The 25,767-nt window shown below is 41.9% G+C and overlaps 1 protein-coding gene across 1 annotated transcript; it reads right to left on the bottom strand.

Moving 5' to 3' along the window:
- Positions 1 to 1,122: 1,122 nt before the first annotated feature.
- On the bottom strand, positions 1,123 to 24,914 carry LOC307163666 (NACHT, LRR and PYD domains-containing protein 3-like). Its single transcript, XM_079879812.1, has 14 exons — positions 24,477 to 24,914; positions 20,672 to 20,776; positions 17,455 to 17,559; positions 17,176 to 17,280; positions 16,886 to 16,990; positions 16,592 to 16,696; positions 8,093 to 9,862; positions 7,752 to 7,925; positions 7,259 to 7,432; positions 5,986 to 6,159; positions 5,500 to 5,673; positions 3,144 to 3,317; positions 2,659 to 2,832; positions 1,123 to 2,090 (listed from the first exon to the last, which is right to left on the bottom strand). Exons 1-14 carry the CDS (start codon positions 24,524 to 24,526, stop codon positions 2,084 to 2,086), a joined length of 3,396 nt encoding a protein of 1,131 aa, XP_079735938.1. The 5' UTR covers positions 24,527 to 24,914; the 3' UTR covers positions 1,123 to 2,083.
- Between the last annotated feature and the right edge of the window lie 853 nt (positions 24,915 to 25,767).

Here is a 25,767-nt window from a genome sequence, read left to right as displayed (position 1 = left end):
AAGGAGCTGTTTTGTTTTATATGCTCCTAAGAAGAGTCAATTATAGATCCATCATTGCTCAAAGAAAAAAATGTCATACTTTATGATGTTAGTTCTAATAAAAAAAGAATAAAAAAAAAAATCAAGGAAATTTCTCTGGCATTTCTTTCTTTTTGCTGTATCGAAAACGTACCGAACCGTGACACAAGTGTATATCGTATTGAACCGAACCGTGAATTTTGTGAACCGTTACACCCCTACACTGTTTATTTTCTGGCCTTGAGTTGGACAATAAAGTTGAAATTTAATTTCAAATGGTTCTCAAGCAGAGAGAAGAGAAATATTTCTCATTCAAAGCACTGAAAGCAGTGATTTATGTTTTTTCTTTTTCAGGTTTGAAAATGCCATATCCAATACCCTGTACCATTCAATTTTATTTTATTTAATGACAAAATGTCAAAGATACAGGAGAGTGATAATACACACATAGCAGCCAATAAAATCTGTTGTTCAATATCTGACTGCTTGTATTGCCTCATGACTGATGAAAATTTTGCCTTGTTGTGTGCAGTAGAATTTTGATGCATCGCAATGCATCGTAGAATCGAATTGTATCGAATCGTTACCTGGTGAATCGTAATCGAATCGAATTGTGAGGGCAGTGCCAATGCACACCCCTAACACACACACACACTTTATTATGCTATTATACTCCATATAACTCCATGTAAAAGCCAGAAACTAAGCTTTTTTTTGCACAGGCCTATCTAAAGGGTTAATGGTGCCACCTGGTTATCAACAGTAAAAATAAAAAAATTTACTTCTTCCCAACAGGCAAAACCACCAACAATCAAAAATGCATGATTATATGGTGTCATGGCTTTGCAATCAAAAAATGTGGTTATAATGGAAGTCAATGGGGCAAAAACCGCCACGAACAGTAAATGAGGGAGAAAAAGTTCAAATCTGATGCTGCACAAAAACTAACAATGCATCAAAACCAATGTTGTTTCTAATCTTTGACATGTCCAAGACTGTGATAAAAGGTAAAAAAATAATCCAGTCCACAATCACATTTTATATTGAAAATGAGTAATTTTGTGTGTTTTTTTCCCCCAAATCAGTGACATCATTTACGAATTTGGCAATTAAAGAGTTAAAATCCTGAATTTATTTTAAACATTTAATATTTTTGAGCAGGACTGAGGTTGATTAATAGATTCATGCAAAAAAAAATTGAAAAAAATATTTATCTGATACATTTTTACAGCAGTTTAAAGTAGTGGCTGTTTTCAGCCACGAAACATAACGAAAGGGTAGTAAATTTGCCCACAGTGTACTGTTGAGTTTTTGAAAAATTTCAAAGCATTTTCCCAAAATATGTGTCAAAATAAGATTTGTCACCAAAAAAAATTCCATTTGCTGAAACACAGAAAAAGTTATGGCCAAATTTAGACTCAAAAATACCCCATAGTGGATGAAAACATCCCCAACAGCACATAAGGGTTAATCAATAATCTGAAGCATGTTGTTTTGTTCACTGAGCAATAACTCTGCTAATGATAGTGCAGTGAGAAGTTTGTTTCTGTGCTGTGCTAGCAACATACAGTCATACAATACAATAATACAATATGTCAAATATAAACAGGTTATTTCCGTTCACTTGAATTCACACAGTTTTGAAAGGTAAAAATACTTAAAATAAAATAGCATATCTCACCAAATTAAATTAGGGATTTTACATGATTTATTCAGGTAAATTCCATGAAATAAATCAAGCCTTTACTCAAAAATATGTGTAATATTGTTACCATATTTTTTTTTAAGTAAATAGCTGTAACATTTTTTACAGTGTATGATTCAGGCATTACAGGTCAGAGGTCAGATTGGATCTGAACATTCAGAATATTTATCCAGTTCATCTGGTTGAAGATTTCCTTGTTTGACTTTGGATGAAGGATTGGATCATTCTGTAAAGTTACACAAACACATGTGTGTGTGATGATCACTGTAGGTTTGTGTCTGTTGATTCTGTTGAATGTTATTGTGTCTGTAGAGGCTCTTTATTCTCCATCAGCTGATCCAGAGAAGGTCAGACTAACATCTAAAACCTGTAAGTAAAACACAGACAGTCAAATATGTGCGACATTATTGAATTATCCACTTTAGGACAACTAAAAGAAACTACTTAGATGTATAATTGAAAGATTATAATATAATACTGAGATACACAATTGTTAAAGCTGTTTTTAAACATTCAGATTTTGCTTCTAAGTGACCATGAATGATGACCCTTGACCCTTATCTATAATCCTGTATGACTGTCCTCTTTCTGTGTAACTGGGTCAGGTTTATTTATAATAATGAAATTATAGTGATAAATATTTACCATTATATTTTATTGCAATTTACATTCTCTAAAAATAAACAATTTATGGATAAAAAAAACAATGATAAAAGCAAAAGATTAAATTGTTTGAAATAAAAAGAAACTTGAAGATATTTAATTGTTGCTATAAACTATTATAAAAATAAATAAATGAATCAAACTCTTATCAAACATGTTTATAGTGTGTAATTCACCATCACAAGGAAAGTAAACTAAATTTCAATTATAAAAATTTAAATTTAATTTAATTTTCAATTAAAATGTGAACAGTTTTAATCATCACTACTTACTCAAGTATCTTCAGTTTATAATGTGGATCCTCCTTCAGATCTGAGAGCAGCTTCACATCTGAGTCTCTTAGATGATTAAATGACAGATCCAGTTGTCTCAGGTGTGAGGGGTTTGATCTCAGAGCTGAAGTCAGAGCAGCACAACCTTCATCTGTAACACCACAATCCCTCAACCTGTAGAGAACAATGACACTCTTCAGTCTCTCAGTTCAGGAATCACTGATATAAATGATATGATATATATGAATTTATCCTCAACAGATTTATATATGAAAGCAGTTGTCACCTCTTCAGGACATCCAATCATGTTTTTGACTTGTAAAACTATCAAAAGTAAAATGACCTCAGAAGCTTTGGAAAGAATCCACTGAAGATTAAACATCCTTTTCAGTTACTTGATGGTAAACTTTTTTGCATACCGTATATTATTGATTATTCACCACAGGAGAAAAAGAAACGACATTGAGACTTTTATAAAATCTTACTCGAGTTTCTCCAGTTTACAGTGAGGATCCTGCAGTAGATCAGAAAGCTGTTTGACTCCAGAATCTCCTACTTTATTCAATGTCAGTCTCAGTTCTCTCAGGTGTGAGGGGTTTGATCTCAGAGCTGAAGTCAGAGCAGCACAACCTTCATCTGTAACACCACAATTATATAACCTGTAGAGAACAATGACACTCTTCAGTCTCTTGATTCAGGATCTACAGCAGAAGGATCAGCAGAACTTCATAATCAGAGACTTAATCCACGGCACCATTAACAGGTCCAGTCTAAGGTTCAGACCCGCTTCTACAAACTGCTTGAGCGGGTTAGTTTCCATTTGGTAAAAATTGCAAGAATTTTCAATAACACTTTATTTAACAGTGTCCTTTTTACATATGTTACATGAACTAACCATAATAATAACAGGTAAATTATGCATAATTACACGTAACTAACCCTCAACCAAATCCTAATCCTACCCTTATCCTATACTAAGTACAAGTAGTTGCTTAATATTACTCAGTACTTAAATATATATTTACACTGTAACAATGACACCTTAAAATAAAGTGTAACCAAATATTATTTTTTTATGCAAATACCCAAAATCACACCTGAGCGGATGAACTGAAAGCAGGTAAGTGGAAAGTGCAATGATAGTTTGGAGAGCGGGATGCTGGATGTGTATAGTATGTTTCCTCTGATGGGTGTAATGACTGGTAGATAATGCAGTGAAGGCTGGAACTCTGAACAACACTAGACTTGGAAGAGAATGGAGACGAGACTGGAGAAGGGTTGCTGGAGATATCAGGTATGAGTCGCTAAGGCCAAATTTACACATAGCCGGGTATTTAGAGAAATTAATATCCCTCCCTCTCTCCCTCCGTTTTCAATAATAACATTGTGCACACAACATGGTTTTCAAAAAAGTTGTCATTTACATCAACCCGCATAAATACGCCGTTGAGCGCCATCATAACTATGCCAAACCAGTGGGGGGCCGTGTATGGAGAAGGATAAAGCCATGCAAGCCAATCAGAATCCTCAGACTCGACGGATAACACAAGCGACTTCCTGTTCCTTTCAAAGGGCGCTCACATGACGTTAAGCATGTTCTGGCGCATAATGTGACGTTTGAGAACCTAAAACCCAGTTTCTCCCAGTTGACATGGCAACACATAACTGCCGTTATCAGAAATCTCCACTTTGGCCAGAGTTTTTAGAAATAATCGTTTTCTGTGATAAAAACAGGGATTTCTTGTAAATGAGAGGCCAAACCGCAGGGAAATATCTGTGTCTTCCCTTCATGTAAACGGGGCCTAAGACAGGGTAAGTAGTCCTCTTCATACAAACAAGACCGGACAATGAACTGTGGTGAAGTGTGTTGCTGCGTCCCAATTCACCTACTTATACTACACCCTAAAAGTATGGACTCTTTTTGTGAAGAAAAAGTACATACTTTTGAGTGTGTAGCAAAAGAGTAGGCAAGCTTTGGGACATACTACTTAATCATCTTAATGGACAGATCTGTCGCGTGCATCCTGTCACCGTAAACTGCCCTGTCAATCATCTTGTCACAGTTAAAATCCTCCATTCAATCTAATTTCATTTCCTACCAGTTCGGAGAGAGATGTAGTTGCACGTTAATCTGCCAGTCGTGGGTCTTTCAGGCGGAGACTCTCCTCATGTGTTTGCAATTTGAATATAATGATGCATTTAAAAGTTAAAGGCTAAACGTATCTTTACAAAAGTTCACAATCCTGCTGCAGATGCAATATAATGTGAACAACATTGAATATATATATTTTCGTCAGGTTAGATACAGATAATTAATCACTCAAACCCCTTTATCTAAACCCCTCTACATAACCGCCGGACTCACGCGTTCTCCATCTCTGTAGTTTTTTAACACTTTTCACTCGTGTTTGTAGTTCTAACCGAATCCTCGTCCAACGCGCGATGGGTTATGGGCAATATTAGCCGTGAGTGCTCATCGATCTACACTTCAGATTCTGACCGGAAATAGTAGACCATCCGGGTATCTTTGGAACACTCATTTCAACATACTACGATTTGGGACGTACTAATTCTATATTCTAATACTATTTAGGACGAATATTATGCGAATTGGGCCTAAATAGTGGCTAAATAGTGGCAGTTAGTGGCAGCGCTAAATAGTGGCAGCGCTAAATAGCGCATTGTGCCTAAATAGTGGCAGTGATGAGGGTGATGATGAGGTGCAGGTGTGTGTGATTAGAACTCAGGTGAGGGAGTGCGCTGTGATTGGCTGGAGTGAGAGTCTGGCAGATCTGCAACACAATCATTATTTACCATACGAGACATTTTATACAATCTTACCCCAGTATCTCCAGTTTACAGTGAGGATCCTGCAGTACATCAGAAAGCTGCTTGACTCCAGAATCTCCTACTTTATTCAATGTCAGATCCAGTTTTCTCAGGTGTGAGGGGTTTGATCTCAGAGCTGAAGTCAGAGCAGCACAACCTTCATGTGTAACACCACAATCACTCAACCTGTAGAGAACAATGACACTCTTCAGTCTCTCAATTCATGAAACACTGATATAAATGAAATGAGATATATGAATTTCTCCTCAACAGATTTATATATGAAAGCAGTTGTCACGACATCCAATCATGTTTTTGACGTGTAAAACTATTAAAAGTAAATTGACCTCAGAAGTGTTGGAAAGAATCCACTGAAGATTAAACATGCTTTTCAGTTGCTTGATGGTAAACTTTTGGTGTATATTTTATTTTTGTATATCATTGATTATTCACCACAGGAGAGAAACAGATGACGTTGAGACTTTTCTCAAATCTTACCTGAGTATCTCCAGTTTAGAGTGAGGATCCTGCAGTAGATCAGAGAGCTGCTTGACTCCAGAATCTCCTACTTTATTCTCAGTCAGACTCAGTTCTCTCAGGTGTGAGGGGTTTGATCTCAGAGCTGATCTCAGAGCAGCACAACCTTCATCTGTAACACCACAATTATATAACCTGTAGAGAACAATGACACTCTTCAGTCTCTCAGTTCAGGATCTACAGCTCAGATCAGCAGAACTTCACAATCAGAGACTTAATCCACGGCACCATTAACAGGTCCAGTCTAAGGTTCAGACCCACTTCTACAAACTGCTTGAGCGGGTTAGTTTCCATCTGATAAAAATTGCAAGAATATTCGATAACACTTTATTTAACCGTGTCCTTGTTACATATGTTACATGAACTTACCATAGTAATAACAGGTAAATTATGCATAATTACATGCAACTAACCCTCAACCAAATCCTAATCCTAGCCTTATCCTATACTAAGTACATGTGGTTGCTTAATATTACTCAGTACTTAAATATATAATTACACTGTAACAATGACACCTTAAAATAAAGTGTAACCAAATATAATTTTTTTTATGCAAGTGCCCAAAATCATCAACACATCTGTATATGAACACGGTTGTCACATCTTTACATTATCCAGTCATGTTTAATCATTGATATTGTAAAATGATGTCAGACACATTGGAAAGAATCTAATGAAAATAAAAGCAACATTCCCATGAATAATTTCACAGTAGATTTTGTTGTATGGCAATCTGTTACGGCAGCAGACTCAAGAGAAGGAGATTGAAGTTAATAGGGAGTTTATCGAGACAACACCTGAGCGGATGAACTAAAAGCAGGTAAGTGGAAAGTGCAATGATACTTTGGAGAGCGGGATGCCGGCAGTGAATAGTATGTTTCTTCTGATGGGTGTGATGACTGAGAGATGATGCAGTGAAGGCTGGAACTCTGAACAACAGTAGACTTGGAGACACGGAGGAGAATGGAGACGAGACTGGAGAAGGGTCGCTGGAGATATCAGGTAGTAGTCGCTAAGACAGGGTAAGTAGTCTTCTTCATACAAACGAGACCGAACAATGAACTGTGGTGAAGTGTGTGTCTAAATAGTGGCAGTGATGAGGGTGATGATGAGGTGCAGGTGTGTGTGATTAGAACTCAGGTGAGGGAGTGTGCTGTGATTGGCTGGAGTAAGAGCCTGGCAGATCTGAAACACAATCATTATTTACCATATGAGACATTTTATACAATCTTACCTCAGTATCTCCAGTTTACAGTGAGGATCCTGCAGTAGATCAGAAAGCTGCTTGACTCCAGAATCTCCTACTTTATTTCTAGTCAGATCCAGTTGTCTCAGGTGTGAGGGGTTTGATCTTAGAGCTGAAGTCAGAGCAGCACAACCTTCATCTTTAACACCACAATCCCACAACCTGTAGAGAACAATGACACTCTTCAGTCACTCAGTTCAGGAAACACTAATATAAATGATATGATATATATGAATTTCTCCTCAACAGATTTATATATGAAAGCAGTTGTCACCTCTTCACAACATCCAATCATGTTTTTGACTTGTATAACTATCAAAAGTAAAATGACCTCAGAAGCTTTGGAAAGAATCTAATGAAGATTAAACATCCTTTTCAGTTACTTGATGGTAAACTTTTTTGTATATATTATTTTTGTATATCATACATTATTCACCACAGCAGAAAAACAGATGACGTTGAGACTTTTATATAATCTTACTCGAGTATCTCCAGTTTACAGTGAGGATTCTGCAGTACATCAGAAAGCTGTTCGACTCCAGAATCTCCTACTTTATTTCCAGAGAGACTCAGTTTTCTCAGGTGTGAGGGGTTTGATCTCAGAGCTGAAGTCAGAGCAGCACAACCTTCATCTGTAACACCACAATCACTCAACCTGTAGAGAACAATGACACTCTTCAGTCTCTCAGTTCAGGAAACACTGATATAAATTATATTATGAATTTCTCCTTTTACAGTATTCCTTAGGTACGAAAGCACCTGCTAAACTCATAAATATGATCATGTTTTCTCAGTGTAATGATTGTTGTCAGAGTGACTTACTGAACTGATCTGGATTCTTTAACCACAGGCATCAGCTTCTGAAGAACTTCATCTGCTGTATTATTGACTCTATTAAACTGTTTCAGATCAAAAACATCCATCTCCTGCTCTGATGTCAGCAACACATAAACCAGAGCTGACCACTGTGAAGAGGAGAGTGTGATTTTTCCTATTTTTCCAGATTTCAGATAACGCTGGATCTCCTGCATCAGTGAATCATCACCCAGTTCATTTAGACAGTGGAACAGATTGATGGATCTCTCTGGAGAGCGATTCTCCATGATCTTCTGTTTGATGTACTGAACTGTTCTCTCTTTGTTGTACGAGCAGCTTCCAGTCTGTGTCAGTAGTTCTCGTAAGAGAGTCTGATTGGACTTCAATGAGAGACCCAGAAGAAAACGCAGGAAAAGGTCCAGATGTCCATTCTTACTCTGTAAAGCCTCATCCACAGCTCTCTGATGCAGCTTAGATAATGAATGCAATTTCTTCTGGTTTAAGATTTTAGAAAATAAACCTTGTTTGGTTTTGTCAAACACATTTCTGTTCTTATTTCTAAAGTAAATGTGTGCATATAGAGCTGCTAGATGTTCCTGGATGCTCATATGAACAAAGCAGAAGACTTTCCCCTGATACAAGCCCAACTCCTCTCTGAAGATCTGAGTACACAATCCTGAGTACACTGATGCTTCTGTCACATCAATGCCACACTCTCTCAGATCTTCCTCATAGAAGATCAGGTTGCCTTTCACAAGCTGCTGGAAAGCCAGTTTCCCCAGTTTGATAATCATGTCTTCATCTTTCACTCTCTTCTCATAGTCCTTCTCATGTTTGATGTTGGTCTGAATGATCAGGAAGTGTGTGTACATCTGAGTGAGAGTCTTGGGAATCTCTCCTCTCTCTGCTTCACTCAACATCTCCTCTAGAACAGTGGCTGAGATCCAGCAGAACACTGGGATGTGGCACATGATGTGGAGACTCCTCGAGGACTTCAGGTGTGTGATGATTGTATTGGCCAGACTCTGATCACTGATTATCTTCCTGAAGTATTCCTCCTTCTGTGGCTCACTGAAGCCTCGTACCTCTGTCACTCGATGGACACACTCAGAGGGGATGAGATCCGCTGCTACTGGTCTGGAGGTGATCCAGATGAGAGCAGAGGGAAGCAGATTCCCCTCAATGAGGTTCATCAGTAGCTCGTCCACTGAGGCTGATTCAGATATATCACACAGTTTCACTTCGCTCTTAAAGTTCAGAGACAGACGACACTCATCCAGACCATCAAAGATAAACAACACTTTATATTCATCACTGGATATTTCCATTTTGTTTGTTTCAGGGAAAAAGACATGAAGAAGATCTGAAAGACTGAGTGTTTTGTCCTTCTTCAAGTTGAGCTCTCTGAAAGGAAGTGGAAATATGAGCTGGACATCCTGATTATCTTTCCCTTCAGCCCAGTCCACAATGAACTTCTGCACAGAGACTGTTTTCCCAATGCCAGCAACTCCCTTTGTCAGCACAGTTCTGATGGGTTTGTCTTGTCCAGGTAAAGGTCTAAAGATGTCATTGCATTTGATTGGTGTGTCCTCTGTTGCTGCTCTCCTGGATTGTGTCTCAATCTGTCTCACCTCATGCTCATTATTGATCTCTCCACTTTCACTCTCTGTGATGTAGAGCTCTGTGTAGATCTCATTCAGGAGTGTTGGGTTTCCCTGCTTTGCTGTTCCTTCATACAGAGACTCAAACTTCTTCAGCAGATTTGATTTACATGTGCTTTGGAAAACAACAGATTACAACATGAATTAAAGACAGAATTAGTAATAAAATAAATGAACAATAGTCGATCAAATAATTACTCAATATCATGCAAATAACAGTGTTGTTGTTATGAAGATGAGCACGGCTGTTATTTGGCCATTTGCACAAGCTATTAGTGCTGTCCATGACAGATTACATGATTGAATTCTGTACTCAATTTTTATTTTGTTATTTAATTTGTAATCACTTCAGGTACATGTCAAATTAAAGGGGAAAAAATGAACTAATTCTGTAAAATAAATGTATGACAAAATGATCCTCTCTAGTGTAGAATGATAGATAACTTTCCTGGAGTAATTATAACATCACATTGTTGACAAGCTGTTCCCTTTCGTGGTCACTCCGAGTTACGTCGGATGACGACGATTGGGGTTTCGCTTAGAAGCCTATCACCTTCAAGTATTAGAAAACGAGCCAATGGCAATGAAATGCCATGGGTCTGCGGAATTTGCATAGCGTAACTCCGCCCGCCGCAGGGGGTATATAAGGAAGTACGCTGCACAAATGCAGATATGCTTTCGCTTCGGAGCCGAGAACTTCTCCACTCCTGTAAGCCAAATATTCTGAGTTAGTCTTCTCTTACCTTCGAGACGAGCGAACTCTCCGGTGTTGGTGTGACGGCGATTTCAGCGAGTGCTCACTACCCTGCTTGATCTGTTCAGTGATCTGACAGTTAGTGTGTTTTCTCCCTGTTCGCTTCAGCATCCGCGGAGTTTATCCTCTCACAAAAAGAGCTTGCACGCGGCACGTCTTTTTAAAGATGCCTCGCCCGTGCACTTCTGGTTGCGGTCGCGAGATATTTTTCTCTGATGGGCATGAACTCTGCTTAGCGTGTTTGGGCGTTGATCACGCTAAAGCAGCGTTCATGGATGACTCATGTTCTCACTGCGGGAACATGACCATCTCCATGCTGCGGTCGAGACTCAATGAGCTCACCAGAGCGAGAGTCCCCCTACCCACACCCCGATCTACTGGCTCCGAGAGGGCTAGTACTTCGGCTGGTGGCCGGGGTGACCTGAGGGTGACTGTGTGGGACATACCGCCGACACGTCCACGGTCCACACACCCCTCTTCAGCATCGGTACCCGCGAGTGTACAAACTGAGACCGCTGGTCCCTCTTCGGAGCCCCAGCGCGTCTCGTTTGGAGCTCCAGAGGAAGATACCATGTCGATCGCGGCATCACAAGGTGGGCGCGAGTCCTCGGGAAGTGAGGATTCGGCTGCGTTGCCGCCCTCGGGCGTGCCAGCGTTGCCCGAGTCTGATCCCGAGCTGACCGCCATGCTTTCCCGGGCAGCCGCGGCCATTGGTGTTGAGTGGTCCCCGCCACCTGATCCAGTGCGCTCGCGGCTGGATGATTGGTTTTTGGGAGCGGCCGCTGACACCCGTCGCCGCCCAACCCCAATTCCTTTCTTCCCGGAAGTGCATGAGGAAGTCACGCGGTCCTGGAAGGCACCCATGTCTTCCCGCGATCGTTCGTCGGCTTTCTCCGCCTTTCCTCCCCTCGATAAAGCTGATGCTTGTGGGTACACTGGGATTCCCACGGTTGAACGTTCTGTCGCGATGCAGCTGTGTCCGGCAAGCGCTTCATCACGTGGTGATCCAAAGCACCCATCCAAAGCCTGTAGATTCTCGTCTACTATGGTGGCGAAGTCTTACAGAGCGGCGGGACAGGCAGCTGCTTCTCTGCATGCCATGGCCATCTTGCAGGTTTACCAGGCCAAGATGCTCCGTGACATGCACGAGGGTAGGACAGACCCAGGGCTCTTTGATGAGCTGCGCGCCGCCACCGACCTCGCTCTCCGGGCGACGAAAGTGACCGCGCGCTCCCTGGGTTTGGTGATGTCCACTGCTGTGGTCCAGGAGAGACATCTATGGCTGAACCTGGCCGATATGCGTGAGCCCGAGCGGACTCGTCTGCTTGACGCTCCCATATCCCAGGCCGGCCTTTTCGGCGGTGCGGTCGAGGACTTTGCCCAACAGTTCTCGACTGCTCAGAAGCAGACTGAGGCCATCAAACACATTCTGCCCCGGCGTGCTGTTGCTGCTAAGCCACCGGTACAGAATCCTCAGCCTGCTCGCCGCCGAGGGCGCCCTCCTGCGGCTCCCGCCCCTTCCGCACGGCCCCAGCAGCAGTCTTCATCTGGGTCGCGTCGTGGAGGAAGCCGCAGGAAGGCACCACAGCCCTCTCCAGCCCCGCCGCCCGCTAAACGCCAGGCTAAGCGGCGCTCCTGAGACGGGCAGCTCAGGATTGGCTTTCCTTTCTGTTCAGGAGGTGGTAGCAGGGCCACTCCTTCCCCCGGTGGAGGGCCGGGGGAGAATCTTTTGTTCTCCACTCCCCGCTGCTCGTCCCACGACGGGCAGCACCCTAATGTGGTTAAAGACAGAATCGAAATCCCCAATCCTGAGCCCACAGAGCCCGAGGGCCGCAGTGCGTGCCACCCTCGGGTCCCGCCACTGCCGCCCTCCTCTGTCCCAGAGGTGCGGGATGACAGCACGCGCCGCCCACGGGCCACGCTCCTCTCATCCCCCTCTGTCGCCAGACCCCTGCCAGAGCACGCCCCCGTGGGACGCGCGCCCTCCCCTGGCCTCCTCTGGCAGGACGCGGTTAATGACCGTGCCCCCGCACAGGGCCGCTATGCCACCCTCGCCGGTGCCGGTCATTCCGCCTCGCTGCCCCACCGACGGTACGTCTGTGGTTCGTATGACCCCGCTGGTGCACTTTCTGGAGGCCTGGCTAGAGCTTCCCAGACTGTCCCGCTGGGTCGCGAGAACCATCAGGCTCGGCTACGCGATTCAGTTCGCGAGATCTCCTCCCCGCTTCAGGGGAGTCCGCTTCACTATGGTCGGTGGCAATGCCCCTGTCATGAGAGCGGAGGTCGCTACCCTGCTGGCGAAGGGTGCGATCGAGATTGTCCCTCCAGCCGAAATGAAGTCCGGCTTCTACAGCCCTTACTTCATTGTACCCAAGAAGTCCGGTGGGTTACGGCCAATCCTCGACCTACGCGTCTTGAACCGCTCCCTTCACAGGCTGCCGTTCAAGATGCTAACGGCCAAACACATCCTCCAGTGTGTGCGGCCGCAGGATTGGTTTGCAGCGATCGACCTGAAGGACGCCTACTTCCATGTCTCCATCTTACCTCGACACAGACCGTTTCTACGGTTTGCTTTCGAGGGGCAGGCATACCAGTACGCGGTTCTCCCTTTCGGACTAGCCCTGTCTCCTCGCGTCTTTACGAAGGTCGTCGAGGCAGCCCTTGTTCCCCTCCGGGAACACGGGGTTCGCATCCTGAACTATCTCGATGACTGGCTGATCCTAGCTCACTCTCGAGACCAGGTTTGCGAACACAGGGACCTCGTGCTCCGGCACCTAGTTCGTCTGGGCCTTCGGGTCAACTGGGAGAAGAGCAAACTCTGCCCCGTGCAGACGATCTCTTTTCTCGGTATGGAGATCGACTCGGTCGCCATGTGCGCGCAGCTTACGAGCGAGCGCGCGCAGTCACTGCTGACTTGTCTTCGTCAGTTCGAGGGCAAGAGTGCGGTTCCACTGAAACTTTTTCAGAGGCTCCTGGGGCATATGGCATCCGCAGCCGCAGTAACGCCGCTGGGATTGCTTCATATGAGACCGCTTCAGCTTTGGCTTCGCGATCGAGTCCCGAGGTGGGCATGGCAACACGGCACGCTCCAAGTCCCAGTGACTCCAGCCTGCCGTCAGACCTTCACCCCGTGGGCGAACCTCAATTTTCTACGGGCCGGAGTGCCCTTAGAACGAGTTTCCCGGCATGTTGTTGTATCAACAGATGCCTCCAACACGGGCTGGGGCGCCATGTGCAATGGTCATGCTGCCGCGGGCTCCTGGACAGGACCCCAGCGCCTTTGGCATGTCAATTGCCTCGAGTTGCTGGCTGTACGTCTCGCCCTGCACCGCTTCCGGGCGTTGCTCAGGGGTCAGCACGTACTAGTCCGATCAGACAATACCGCAACAGTAGCGTACATCAACCATCAAGGTGGTCTACGCTCCCGCCGTATGTCGCAACTCGCTCGCCACCTCCTCATATGGAGTCAGAAGCATCTGAGGTCGCTTCGAGCCATTTATATCCCGGGACACCTGAACCAGGCGGCCGACGAGCTGTCTCGAGTTCGGCCTCTCGCTGGAGAATGGCGACTCCATCCCCAGACGGTCCAGCTGATTTGGGATCAGTTCGGCGACGCACAGGTAGACCTGTTTGCCTCCCACGACTCGTCCCACTGCGACCTGTTTTATTCCCTGACCGAGGGCACGCTCGGCACGGATGCACTGGCGCACAGCTGGCCGCGGGGCCTACGCAAGTATGCGTTTCCCCCAGTGAGCCTTCTTGCGCAGACCTTGCGCAAGATCAGGGAGGACGAGGAGCAGGTCATTTTGGTTGCCCCGTATTGGCCCAACCGGACCTGGTTCTCCGAACTAGTACTCCTCGCGACAGCACCTCCCTGGCCAATCCCTCTGAGGAAGGACCTCCTTTCTCAGGGACGGGGCACCTTATGGCACCCTCGTCCCGATCTTTGGAACCTCCACGTGTGGCTCCTGGACGGGACGAGGCAGGTTTGAGTACCCTACCACCTGCGGTGGTGGCTACCATCACTTCCGCTAGAGCATCGTCCACGAGACATGCCTATGCGTTGAAGTGGAACCTCTTCGTCAACTGGTGTTCTTCTAAACATCAAGAACCCACGAAATGCCCGATCAGTGTCGTGCTTTCCTTCCTGCAAGAAGGGTTGGAGCGAAGGCTGTCTCCCTCCACCCTGAAAGTGTATGTTGCCGCCATTGCCGCACATCACGAAGCAGTTGATGGTAAGTCTCTGGGAAAGCACGACCTGATCGTCAGGTTCCTGAGGGGAGCGAGGAGACTAAATCCTCCTCGTCCTCCCCTCGTACCCTTTTGGGACCTCTCAGTGGTTCTAACTGCCCTGCAGAGTGCTCCATTTGAGCCTTTACAGTCAGTGGAGCTTAAGTTCCTGTCAATGAAGACAGCGCTCCTGGTTGCATTGGCCTCCATCAAGAGGGTAGGGGACCTGCAGGCATTCTCGGTTGACGAAGCGTGCCTGGAATTCGGGCCGGCTAACTCTCACGTGATCCTGAGACCCCGGCTTGGATACGTGCCCAAGGTTCCTACCACACCCTTTCGAGACCAGGTAGTGAACCTGCAAGCGCTGCCCTTGGAGGAGGCAGACCCAGCCTTGGCACTGCTCTGTCCAGTACGCGCCCTCCGTGCTTACGTAGACAGAACGCGGTGTTTCAGGACCTCAGACCAGCTCTTTGTCTGTCATGGTGGGAAGCTGAAGGGAAAGGCTCTCTCAAAGCAAAGGTTATCTCACTGGATAGTGGATACCATTGCTTTGGCATACCAGCAGCAAGGTCGTCCGTGCCCCCTTGGTGTGAAAGCCCACTCCACACGTAGTGTGGCTTCCTCTTGGGCTCTAGCGCATGGCGCCTCGCTAACAGACATTTGTAGAGCTGCAGGCTGGGCGACACCCAACACATTCGCGAGATTTTATAATCTCTGAGTAGAGCCAGTTTCTTCTCATGTACTCGCTTCAACCAGCCGGTGCTAGATTCTGCTCAGGTGTCTTCGCTTGCTCGCCATTCCTCTCCACGGACGGGATACGTGCGATATTCTCCTCAGGTGAGTCTGATAAGCTCTGAGTTCCTCCAGCACTGGTTACGTCATCGCCTGAGTTATGCCAATTTCCATAACACAGCTTTTGCGCTTGACTAGGTGCCTCCATGTGCATGGTTCCCCCTCTGGGCGACCCCCACATGTGTATTCCGCTGTAAGTCTCCTTGTGAGCGTGTGTCTTTCCCTTGGCAAGCCACCCTTGCCACCCCTGGGGTTTAAAATTCCACCTGCGGCTGGACACCCCAGTGATCTTCCATATGCAGCCTCTGGCCATATGTGTATTCTAAGTCCCCCCCATCAATGGCTGGGCATGATTGCATATTTCTCCCTGAGATATGCTTCCCAGTGTTCCTTGGTATCCCTGTGTTAAGTAGGACTCCTTCGTTCGTGCTAGTCTCACAACAGGGAGCTCAGACTTACGCAGGGCACTGGAAGACAGCCGAGGTGGCGTGATTAGACTGGAACCCCAATCGTCGTCATCCGACGTAACTCGGAGTGACCACGAAAGGGAACGTCTCGGTTACGGATGTAACCCTCGTTCCCTGAGTGGGAACGGAGACGTTACGTCTTCCTGCCACTTCCGCTGTACCGCTGAAAAACGCCTGGGGCCAGTCTCGGCTCCTCAGCGAAGACATATCTGCATTTGTGCAGCGTACTTCCTTATATACCCCCTGCGGCGGGCGGAGTTACGCTATGCAAATTCCGCAGACCCATGGCATTTCATTGCCATTGGCTCGTTTTCTAATACTTGAAGGTGATAGGCTTCTAAGCGAAACCCCAATCGTCGTCATCCGACGTAACGTCTCCGTTCCCACTCAGGGAACGAGGGTTACATCCGTAACCGAGACGTTTTATTGACATCTTTTTGTAAGTTTTACTGTATTCTTCAATTTACATTCTAAAGCTAATTCATGTTCATAATGTCGTTTTCATGCTAAAACTGGTGGAGAAGAGGAAGAGATGATTGGCTTAAGATTTCAAATATATTTTCAGAATTTTGGTAAGTCTCTCTAGACAGAAATGTTGTACCTCAGATCAGTTGATGTGTGTCTTTCTTTAAATGTCATTGGCTCTGCTATAGACACGTCACTCTTCATGGACACACAGCTGGACTCTGGTGAGATTGATCTCTCTCTGTGGAATTAACATTAATAGAGCAGAGGCATTAGAATAGAGATAACAGAATAGAGACAAGAATCTATCTATCTATCTATCTATCTATCTATCCTTTATTAATCTATCTGTCCTTTATCTATCTGTCTATCTATCTATCTATCTATCTATCTATCTATCTATCTATCCATCCATCCATCAATGTTGTACCTCAGATCAGTTGATGTGTGTCTTCCTTTAAATGTCATTGGCTCTGCTATAGACGCGTCACTCTTCATGGACACACAGCTGGACTCTGGTGAGATTAATCTCTCTCTGTGGAATTAACAGTAATAGAGCAGAGGCATTAGAATAGAGATAACAGAATAGAGACAAGAATCTATCTATCTATCTATCTATCTATCTATCCTTTATTTATCTATTTGTCCTTTATTTATCTATCTATCTATCTATCTATCTATCTATCTATCTATCTATCTATCCATCCATCAATGTTGTACCTCGGATCAGTTGATGTGTGTCTTTCTTTAAAGGTCATTGGCTCTGCTATAGACGTGTCACTCTTCATGGACACACAGCTGGACTCTGGTGAGATTGATCTCTCTCTGTGGAATTAACAGTAATAGAGCAGAGACATTAGAATAGAGATAATAGAATAGAGACAAGAATTTTTTATGATAGATATTACATAAAGAGAAACCTCACAAAGTGAAAGTCTATCTATCTATCTATCTATCTTTCTATCCATCCATCCATCCATCCATCCATCAATGTTGTACCTCAGATCAGTTGATGCGTGTCTTCCTTTAAATGTCATTGGCTCTGCTATAGATGCGTCACTCTTCATGGACACACAGCTGGACTCTGGTGAGATTGATCTCTCTCTGTGGAATTAACATTACAGTTTTTCTCAGTCGCTTTGGTGCATTTCTCACATCACTATTTATGTGTGCACAACAGTTAATGCAGTTCTCAAAACAATTAGTACAAACTGCAAAACCTAGTTGATAACTAGGGGTGTAACAATACATCGATATGGATCGATGCATCGATCAAACGTCTAACGATACGATGCATCGATACCACACATAAAATATCGATATACGGTACCTTTATTTTGACACACTCCACATCCTCAGGTAACTTTTCTCCGCTGAAATAGACGCCTGACAATATTGACTGAACCCATTGTCACAAAAGCCGTATTTTCCACTGTCAAGGCATCGCGAGTTCATGGTTTACAGCAGAAACGACAAGTCCCGAAAAGTCTGTTTTAGCGAATCAGTGCGCAGTATTCGCTTTCTTGTCACTTAGAAAAGACGCGCTAGCTGAGAGGAGTTTCGTCAAAGCTGACTAAAAGTGATCGAGGATGGATTTCAGCGAACTTGATGAACCCGTGATATCTTCTCTGAACCTAGGTAAATAAAAGCTGAAACTTTTTCACGGAATCTTGCTAAAACATCACGTTAGTGGTGAGGGAAAAGCTCTCTGTATTGCGTGTACGTTAATCACAACAACAAAGTTTGACAGGCGTCTATGTCAGCTGAGAAGATTAACGTTACAAAGATTAACCAAGTGTTTTATTATGTATCATAGCAATTACTTGGCTTTGTTTAACTCTGAAACATGAAATGTGGAGTTATCTGCTTTTGCCTCAAAAAAAAAAAAAAAAAAAAAAAAAAAAATATATATATAAAGTTCATTGAAAGTATTTTATATATATATATATATATATATATATATATATATATATATATAAAATACTTTCAATGAACTTTAATTTTATAAGTTACCTGTATTTGTTTTTTGTTATTATGGCTGCAGTTTGATTGATATTCAAATGCACAATATAAAAAAAAAAACATGATATATGAAAATGAACAAGAACGCAGTTATCTGTTTTTGCAAATGAACTCTTCTGTTATAGAGTTAATTTGCAAAAACAGATAACTCCGTTCTTGTTCATTTTCATATATCATGTTTTTTATTTTAAACTTGTAACAAACAACTTGTAAATGTCCCAATTGGGAGAGGGTGTGCAATTTTCAAAGAGTTTAATTAAACTTTCATGTTATATATTTTTGCATGTATTAGTGTGAGTTAATAAACGTAACTGGTTGTGTACACTTGGCACATAATATCTAAATATCGATTATTCGATCGATATAGCCCTGAATCGAATCGAATCGTAATCGTAACGCAGAATTTTTTGAGGTATCGGCAAATATCGTATCGCTGGCTGAGAGAATCGATATCGTATCGTATCGTGATGAACTGTCCGATTTACACCCCTACTATTTGTACAGCCATTTGAAAAATACAATAAAGTTACACATTACTGTATTTAGTGAGGTAACTGAGTACAAGACACTGAATATGTATATTTCACATTTTTACTGCATATGCTCTTTGCAATTCTAATTTGTTCACAGCATTTTGCAAAAGAAAAAATATTTACAACAAACATAAACTCCCTTTGGGTGGAGCTGTGCACAATAGGGTGGTCCTTATTTTTACAGTAAAGTCTCCATTTGTCATGCTCTTACTGTAAACCTTCAAATTGTTCCTTTATATAAAAAAATACAGCATGCCAATTTTTATGGCAGTAACATAATAATTACTCCACAAAAGCTCAATAGCTTTAAACTTTCTGATATTTTGATGATTTTTGTAAAAACAGATCATTTGAATTGGTATTGTAACTGGCTAGTACAGTTTTTCTCAATTGTTTACACACATTTTCTGCATGAAAATTGTGCCAAAAGCAGATAATTGTGTGTAGTGTTTTGAAAAAAAGTGTGTTTTAGAACTGCAATTTGAGTGTAAAGCAGGAATTGTGCTTGTAGTTTAGCAGAATTGGTTCAGGGGGTTGGTGAATGAGTTACATGTTGTGGTCATTGTGTCTCAAGTATCACAAAATGTGTGTAAACAATCGAGAAAAACTGTAAACCCCCCCCCCCCCCCCCCCAAAAAACAAAAAATATTTACAGCAATTTTACAGTAATATTGCATATCACAATAACGCCACACAGCTTTCAGTAACATAGGCAATCTTCCACATGATTGAGCTACCTCTAAATATATATTTTTTGTCAATATTTTTGCATATTTCTAATTTTGAAGTTAAAGGAACCGTTTAAGAGGTTAAGACTAACATTTTGCACAAAATGGACTTGATAAGGACCACCCTATTCTTCACAACTGTAAACAATATTGCAGTACATATTGGAGCTGAACATACAACATACATAGTACTGTAATCATTCATGCACATCCTCTGTCTGGCCACATCATTTCATCTACATCACAGTGAATATCATCTCATAAAAATTTTTTTTTTTTTTAAATGTGTAAAATTAGCTTGACAGATTTTGACAACTAGTTCAACATGTTTGTATGTAATGACTCAAGCAATGAAATGAGGACTATTAGTTTTATATGGAATAACTATTCAGCATTCACAAGTATAGTTAATTTTGACTGACATGACATAAGCAAATGATTATGTTATAAAACAGCAGAGAGTTGTATGAAAGCAATTGATGGATGTCCAAAAGCATTTGCAATTTGTTGGAAGGAATGAGAAACCGCTACTATGATGTGCACAAATGACTAAATGTTGTGGAGGTTGAACTAACTGTTGTGCAAATGTAAATATTGATGTGAGAAATGCACCAAAGCGACTGAGAAAAACTGTAATAGAGCAGAGACATTAGAATAGACATAATAGAATAGAGACAAGAATTTATATAATAGATATTGCATCTATCTATCTATCTGTCTATCTATCTATCTATCTATCTATCTATCTATCTATCTATCTATCTATCTGTCTGTCTGTCTATCTATCTGTCTATCCATCCATCCATCCATCCATCCATCCATCCATCCATCCATCCGTCTATCTATCTATCTATCTATCTATCTATCTATCTATCTATCTATCTATCTACCTATCTATCTATCTATCTATCTATCTATCCATCAATGTTGTACCTCAGATCAGTTGATGTGTGTCTTCCTTTAAATGTCATTGGCTCTGCTATAGACGCGTCACTCTTCATGGACACACAGCTGGACTCTGGTGAGATTGATCTTTCTCTGTGGAATTAACAGTAATAGAGCAGAGGCATTAGAATAGAGATAACAGAACAGAGACAAGAATTTATATAATAGATATTACATAAAGAGAAACCTCACAAAGTTGGTCAATGTCGATAAAGCATTAATTGTTGGAGATTTTAACATACACGTTGATAACACAAATGATGCGTTAGGGGCTGCGTTTACAGATTTATTAAACTCCTTTGGGGTCAAGCAAAACGTCACTGGTCCCACTCATCGTCTTAATCATACACTAGATTTAATTATATCACATGGAACCAATCCAACCGATATAGATATTATACCACAAAGTGATGATGTCACTGACCATTACATGGTAACTTGCATACTACGTACTGCTGAAATTTGTCATGTTGCGCCACGTTATCGACCAGGCAGAACAATCCTTCCATCCACTATCGATAGATTCTCAAATAGCTTACCTGATCTATCTCAGCTGCTCAGTGAACCCAAACAAACAGATGAACTAGAGGAAATGACTAGCACTACGAGCACCATTTTCTCTAGTACATTAGAAATTGTTGCACCAATTAGATTAAAAAAGGTTAGAGAGAAAACTAAAGCACCGTAGTACAAAAGTGCTACACATGTTATCAAGAGAGAAACCCGTAATTTAGAGCGTAAATGGAAAAAAAATAATTTAGAGGTCTTTAGAATTGCGTGGAAACACATTATAAAAAGGCCCTAAAAGCAGCCAGGGCTGAGCATCTCCATAAACTAATAGAAAATAACCAAAATAATCCAAGCTTTTTATTTAACACCGTGGCTAACAAATAAAGAGACATCACCTGAGCAAAATATTCCGTTACAGTGTAGAAGTAATGATTTCATGAATTTCTTCACTGAGAAAATAGAAAGCATCAGAAACACAATTGTAAATGTACAATCTTTAATGGTGTCTTATGATTCAGCCTCAATTATCGCCCCTCAAGAACAACTACAGCGCTTTACAACTATAGGACAGGAAGAGCTAAATAAACTTATCACTTCATCTAAAACAACAACATGTTTATTAGATCCAATACCCACTAAACTACTGAAAGAAGTGTTACCTGTAGTGGAAGAGCCTCTTCTCAATATTATTAACTCGTCTTTATCTTTAGGTCATGTTCCAAGAACATTTAAACTGGCAGTTATAAAACCTCTCATTAAGAAACCACAATTAGATCATAATAACCTAGCAAATTACAGACCAATTTCAAATCTTCCATTTATGTCTAAAATACTAGAAAACGTTGTGTCCGCTCAACTAGGCTCTTTCTTGCAAGAAAATGATATCTATGAAAAGTTTCAGTCTGGATTCAGACCGCATCATAGCACAGAAACTGCGCTCGTTAAAATTACAAATGATTTACTTTTAGCTTCTGAACAAGGCTGTATCTCAATACTAGTTTTACTCGATTTTAGTGCTGCGTTCGACACCATAGATCATAAAATACTCCTTGATCGACTACAAAATTACACTGGTGTTCAGGGACAGGCATTAAACTGGTTTAGATACTTATCAGACCGCTACCATTTTGTCTGTTTAAATGGGGAAAAATCGAAGATAACGTCAGTAAACTATGGAGTGCCCTCTGCTATTCTCAATATATATACTGCCACTTGGAAATATTATAAGAAAACATGGAATTAATTTCCACTGTTATGCTGATGACACTCAATTATATATTTCATCACGACCAGATGAAAACGCTAAATTATCTAAATTGACAGAGTGTGTTAAAGATATAAAATACTGGATGACGTGTAATTTTCTGCTATTAAATTCAGATAAAATGGAGGTATTACTTATTGGTCCAAAAAACTGCCCACAAAACCTCTTACAATACAACCTTAATTTAGAAGGATGTCCTGTTACTGTATCAATGACCACCTTAGAAACATTGCTAAGCTACGTAACATGCAATCTGTTTCTGTTGCAGAAAAGTTAGTTCATGCATTCATGAGCTTGAGACTAGATTACTGTAATGCTTTATTAGCTGGTTGTCCTGCATCCTCAATAAACAAGCTACAGTTAGTCCAAAATGCAGCTGCTAGAGTTCTTACTAGGTCAAAAAAATATGACCATATAACACCAATTTTATCATCTCCACACTGGTTACCTATTAAGTTTCGTATCAATTACAAAGTATTGCTACTGACCTATAAAGCCCTAAATGGTTTAGCTCCTGGGTATTTAACGGAACTTCTATCGCCCTATAATCCATCGCGCTCTTTAAGATCACTAAATTCGAGGCTTCTGGTCATTCCTAGGAAGTCCACTAAAGGAGGGTCTATCTATCCTTTATTTATCTATCTATCTATCTATCCAGAGAGCAGAGCAAAACAAAACTCCACTCAGGATTCCCGAACCATTTTAAGCCTAATAAAAAACTTAAGTATAGCTAAATCAAATAACTCTTCACGGAAATCCTGAGTGGAGTTTTGATTTGCTCTCTGGCTGCGCTGTCGTGTTCGTTCTACGTCACGACGCTTCCTACGCTACGTCCTACGTCATACGCCGGCATCCATCTCCCGAGAATGCGCGTCGACCGTTGCCGGAAGCCAGTTATTTTAATTTATAAAGTTTTAAATATATCATTATAACCACTGAAAGATCTAAGACATTTTCTAAAATAACTGAAAATGTGTTCGTCTGAAAAATGATTGACATATGCATCTCAAACAGCTTGAGGGTAGGGCTGGGACGTTACCGCATTACCGCAATACCGCGGTCACGTGACGCCTACCGCGGGTCAGAGTTCGTCACCCTCATCACCGCAAAAAATAATTTAAAAAATAAAATAAAATAAACACTGGCCTTCACGTGTTCACGTTGTGTCTAATGACATGGATTCATTGATTCTAATGACATGGATTGTAACATTGTGTCTTACATGGATTCAAGGTTTTCTAAACAAAACTTATCAAAAGATGGAGCAAATCCGACCTTTCGCAAGACGGGGAGCGCAATGTTCCATGACACATAATAACATTCCATTTGTAGGCTATATTGACCATAACCCCTTATTTACACTCTGTGGTGCATTACGGCTGCGACGCGGCTACTGGAGCTGATCGTGCCCACTCTAGTCAGTTGTGTTTACACCAGCCACGACGCGGCGCGTTTCAGAAGCATCTCTTCAGAAGCATCTCATTTAAACATTATTCAATTACATAGGCTACGGAGTTACTAAAACAATCTTTGTCAAAGAATAGCCTACACTTGTTTGTTCACAGTTTGAACGTTCTTGTTTCCATTTGTTTAATTTCAAGATCTGAGGTGAATTATCCATTGTTGCTTTTACAGCTACAAAGCTGGAGCACTAAATGATATTCAGAGTCAAATTACACGCTTTTTAAAGCACATTAAATAAAGCACATAAACTGTACCTGAGATTATCATCGCCACACTTTGTTTGTTGTTCCAGCCGCGACGTCGCAGAAAAAAAAACTGGGGGAGGGGGGGAGGGGGGTTGAGGTTTAAATCGGTTTACCGCTATACCGCGGGAATTTCTTGCTTTTCAACCGCGGTAAGAAAAAATCCATACCGTCCCAGCCCTACTTGAGGGTGAGTAAATCATGGGTTTAATATCATTTTTGGCCGAACTATCCCTTTAACAACTCTGGCAGACACCCATACATCCTCATATGTGATATACATAACATTAAGTTCATATGAAGATTGAAGTACCTGCATCCCTGAGAAGAATCTTCATGTCTGAGTGTTTGTGTGTCGTCCATGATTCATTCAGTCTTCATTGAGCTGCTCAGTTACACTGATGAATCAGAATTAAAATTTAATTTGCAATTTACTTGAAGTTTATACTGTAACTTACTTTTTCAAACTTGTTTACAAATAAAAACATTTTCCCTATTAATTTGCACTTTAATGTTTAAATAACATAATTAAAATGAATTTGTCACAGGTTTGTGTTTCCCCGGGTGGCCACTAGAGGTCCTTGTCCCCCACGGTGTCATTCTCTCATGCACTACATTTCCCATCATCCTGTTCTGTCTAATCATTCATCATTGCACACAGCTGTTTCCCGTCACCTTGTTAGTATCTGTGTATAAATACCCTAACTGTGTCACAATGTGAAGACTGCATCCTTCGAAGGCTGCGGACTTCAAACGATGCAGCCTATGCGTCCTCCGAACGACACACCATGTAGCCTTTGTAGGATTCCCTAATTGCGCAGCAGGTGTTCCCGATCACCACTCCAGGCGTCAAGCAACGGTGCAAGAGTATGCTGCCATCCTGATAATTCATTTGATATAACTAAGTAAACAGCTATGGAGCCAGAATTGGCTATTGTCATTTTTATGTTTTATATTTTACTTGAGGACATGGTAAGGATGTTTCAGGTCATGTACTTTTGGCTTTTTTTTTTTCCTCCAGAATTCCTTTAATGTACTTAAGGTATCAAGAGTAAAAGTAGAGTATGCAAGATAATTTTGCTTAACTAAGGTTTGAAATATATGACTAGTAGTTTTTCCTTAATGCGGTATTAGTGGTTATTAAAAGTACTTCAGTGTAATAAAGTATCTCAATATTTATTCCATGAGTCAGCCCTGCAAACCTGTTGGTAGACAACTTAGTGGATAGTGTAAATATGCAGTCAAACACTCTGGAGAGCATCCCAGATGATGTCCCACCAGCAGGAGGCCTTACCAGGGTCTCTATTGTGGAGCCCATCCCAGTCCAGCAGCACACCAGGGTCTCCCACTCAGCTGAATAAAAGTCTACGTCATTTTTTCTTATTTTATGTACTGTAAATTTAAATGTTTGTTGATTTTGAGATGTTTAACGTATGTTGTAAATAGTTGGGGGAAAAAAGTTATAGAAGAATTTGTTTCATGTAGAAATTATGACTCATTACAAAAATAAACAATGTCCAGAGCAATGAATTCTCTTTTATTTACACATTTAAAGTTGCATAATATTTTTTTTTCCTTTTAAAAAATCTAAGTGAAAAAAAGTT

This window comes from Squalius cephalus (assembly GCF_949319135.1).
Source record: "Squalius cephalus genome assembly, chromosome: 8".
Lineage (NCBI taxonomy): Eukaryota > Metazoa > Chordata > Actinopteri > Cypriniformes > Leuciscidae > Squalius > Squalius cephalus.
Note: the sequence above shows the minus strand (reverse complement) of the source record. Positions and strands in the feature narration are given on the sequence as shown.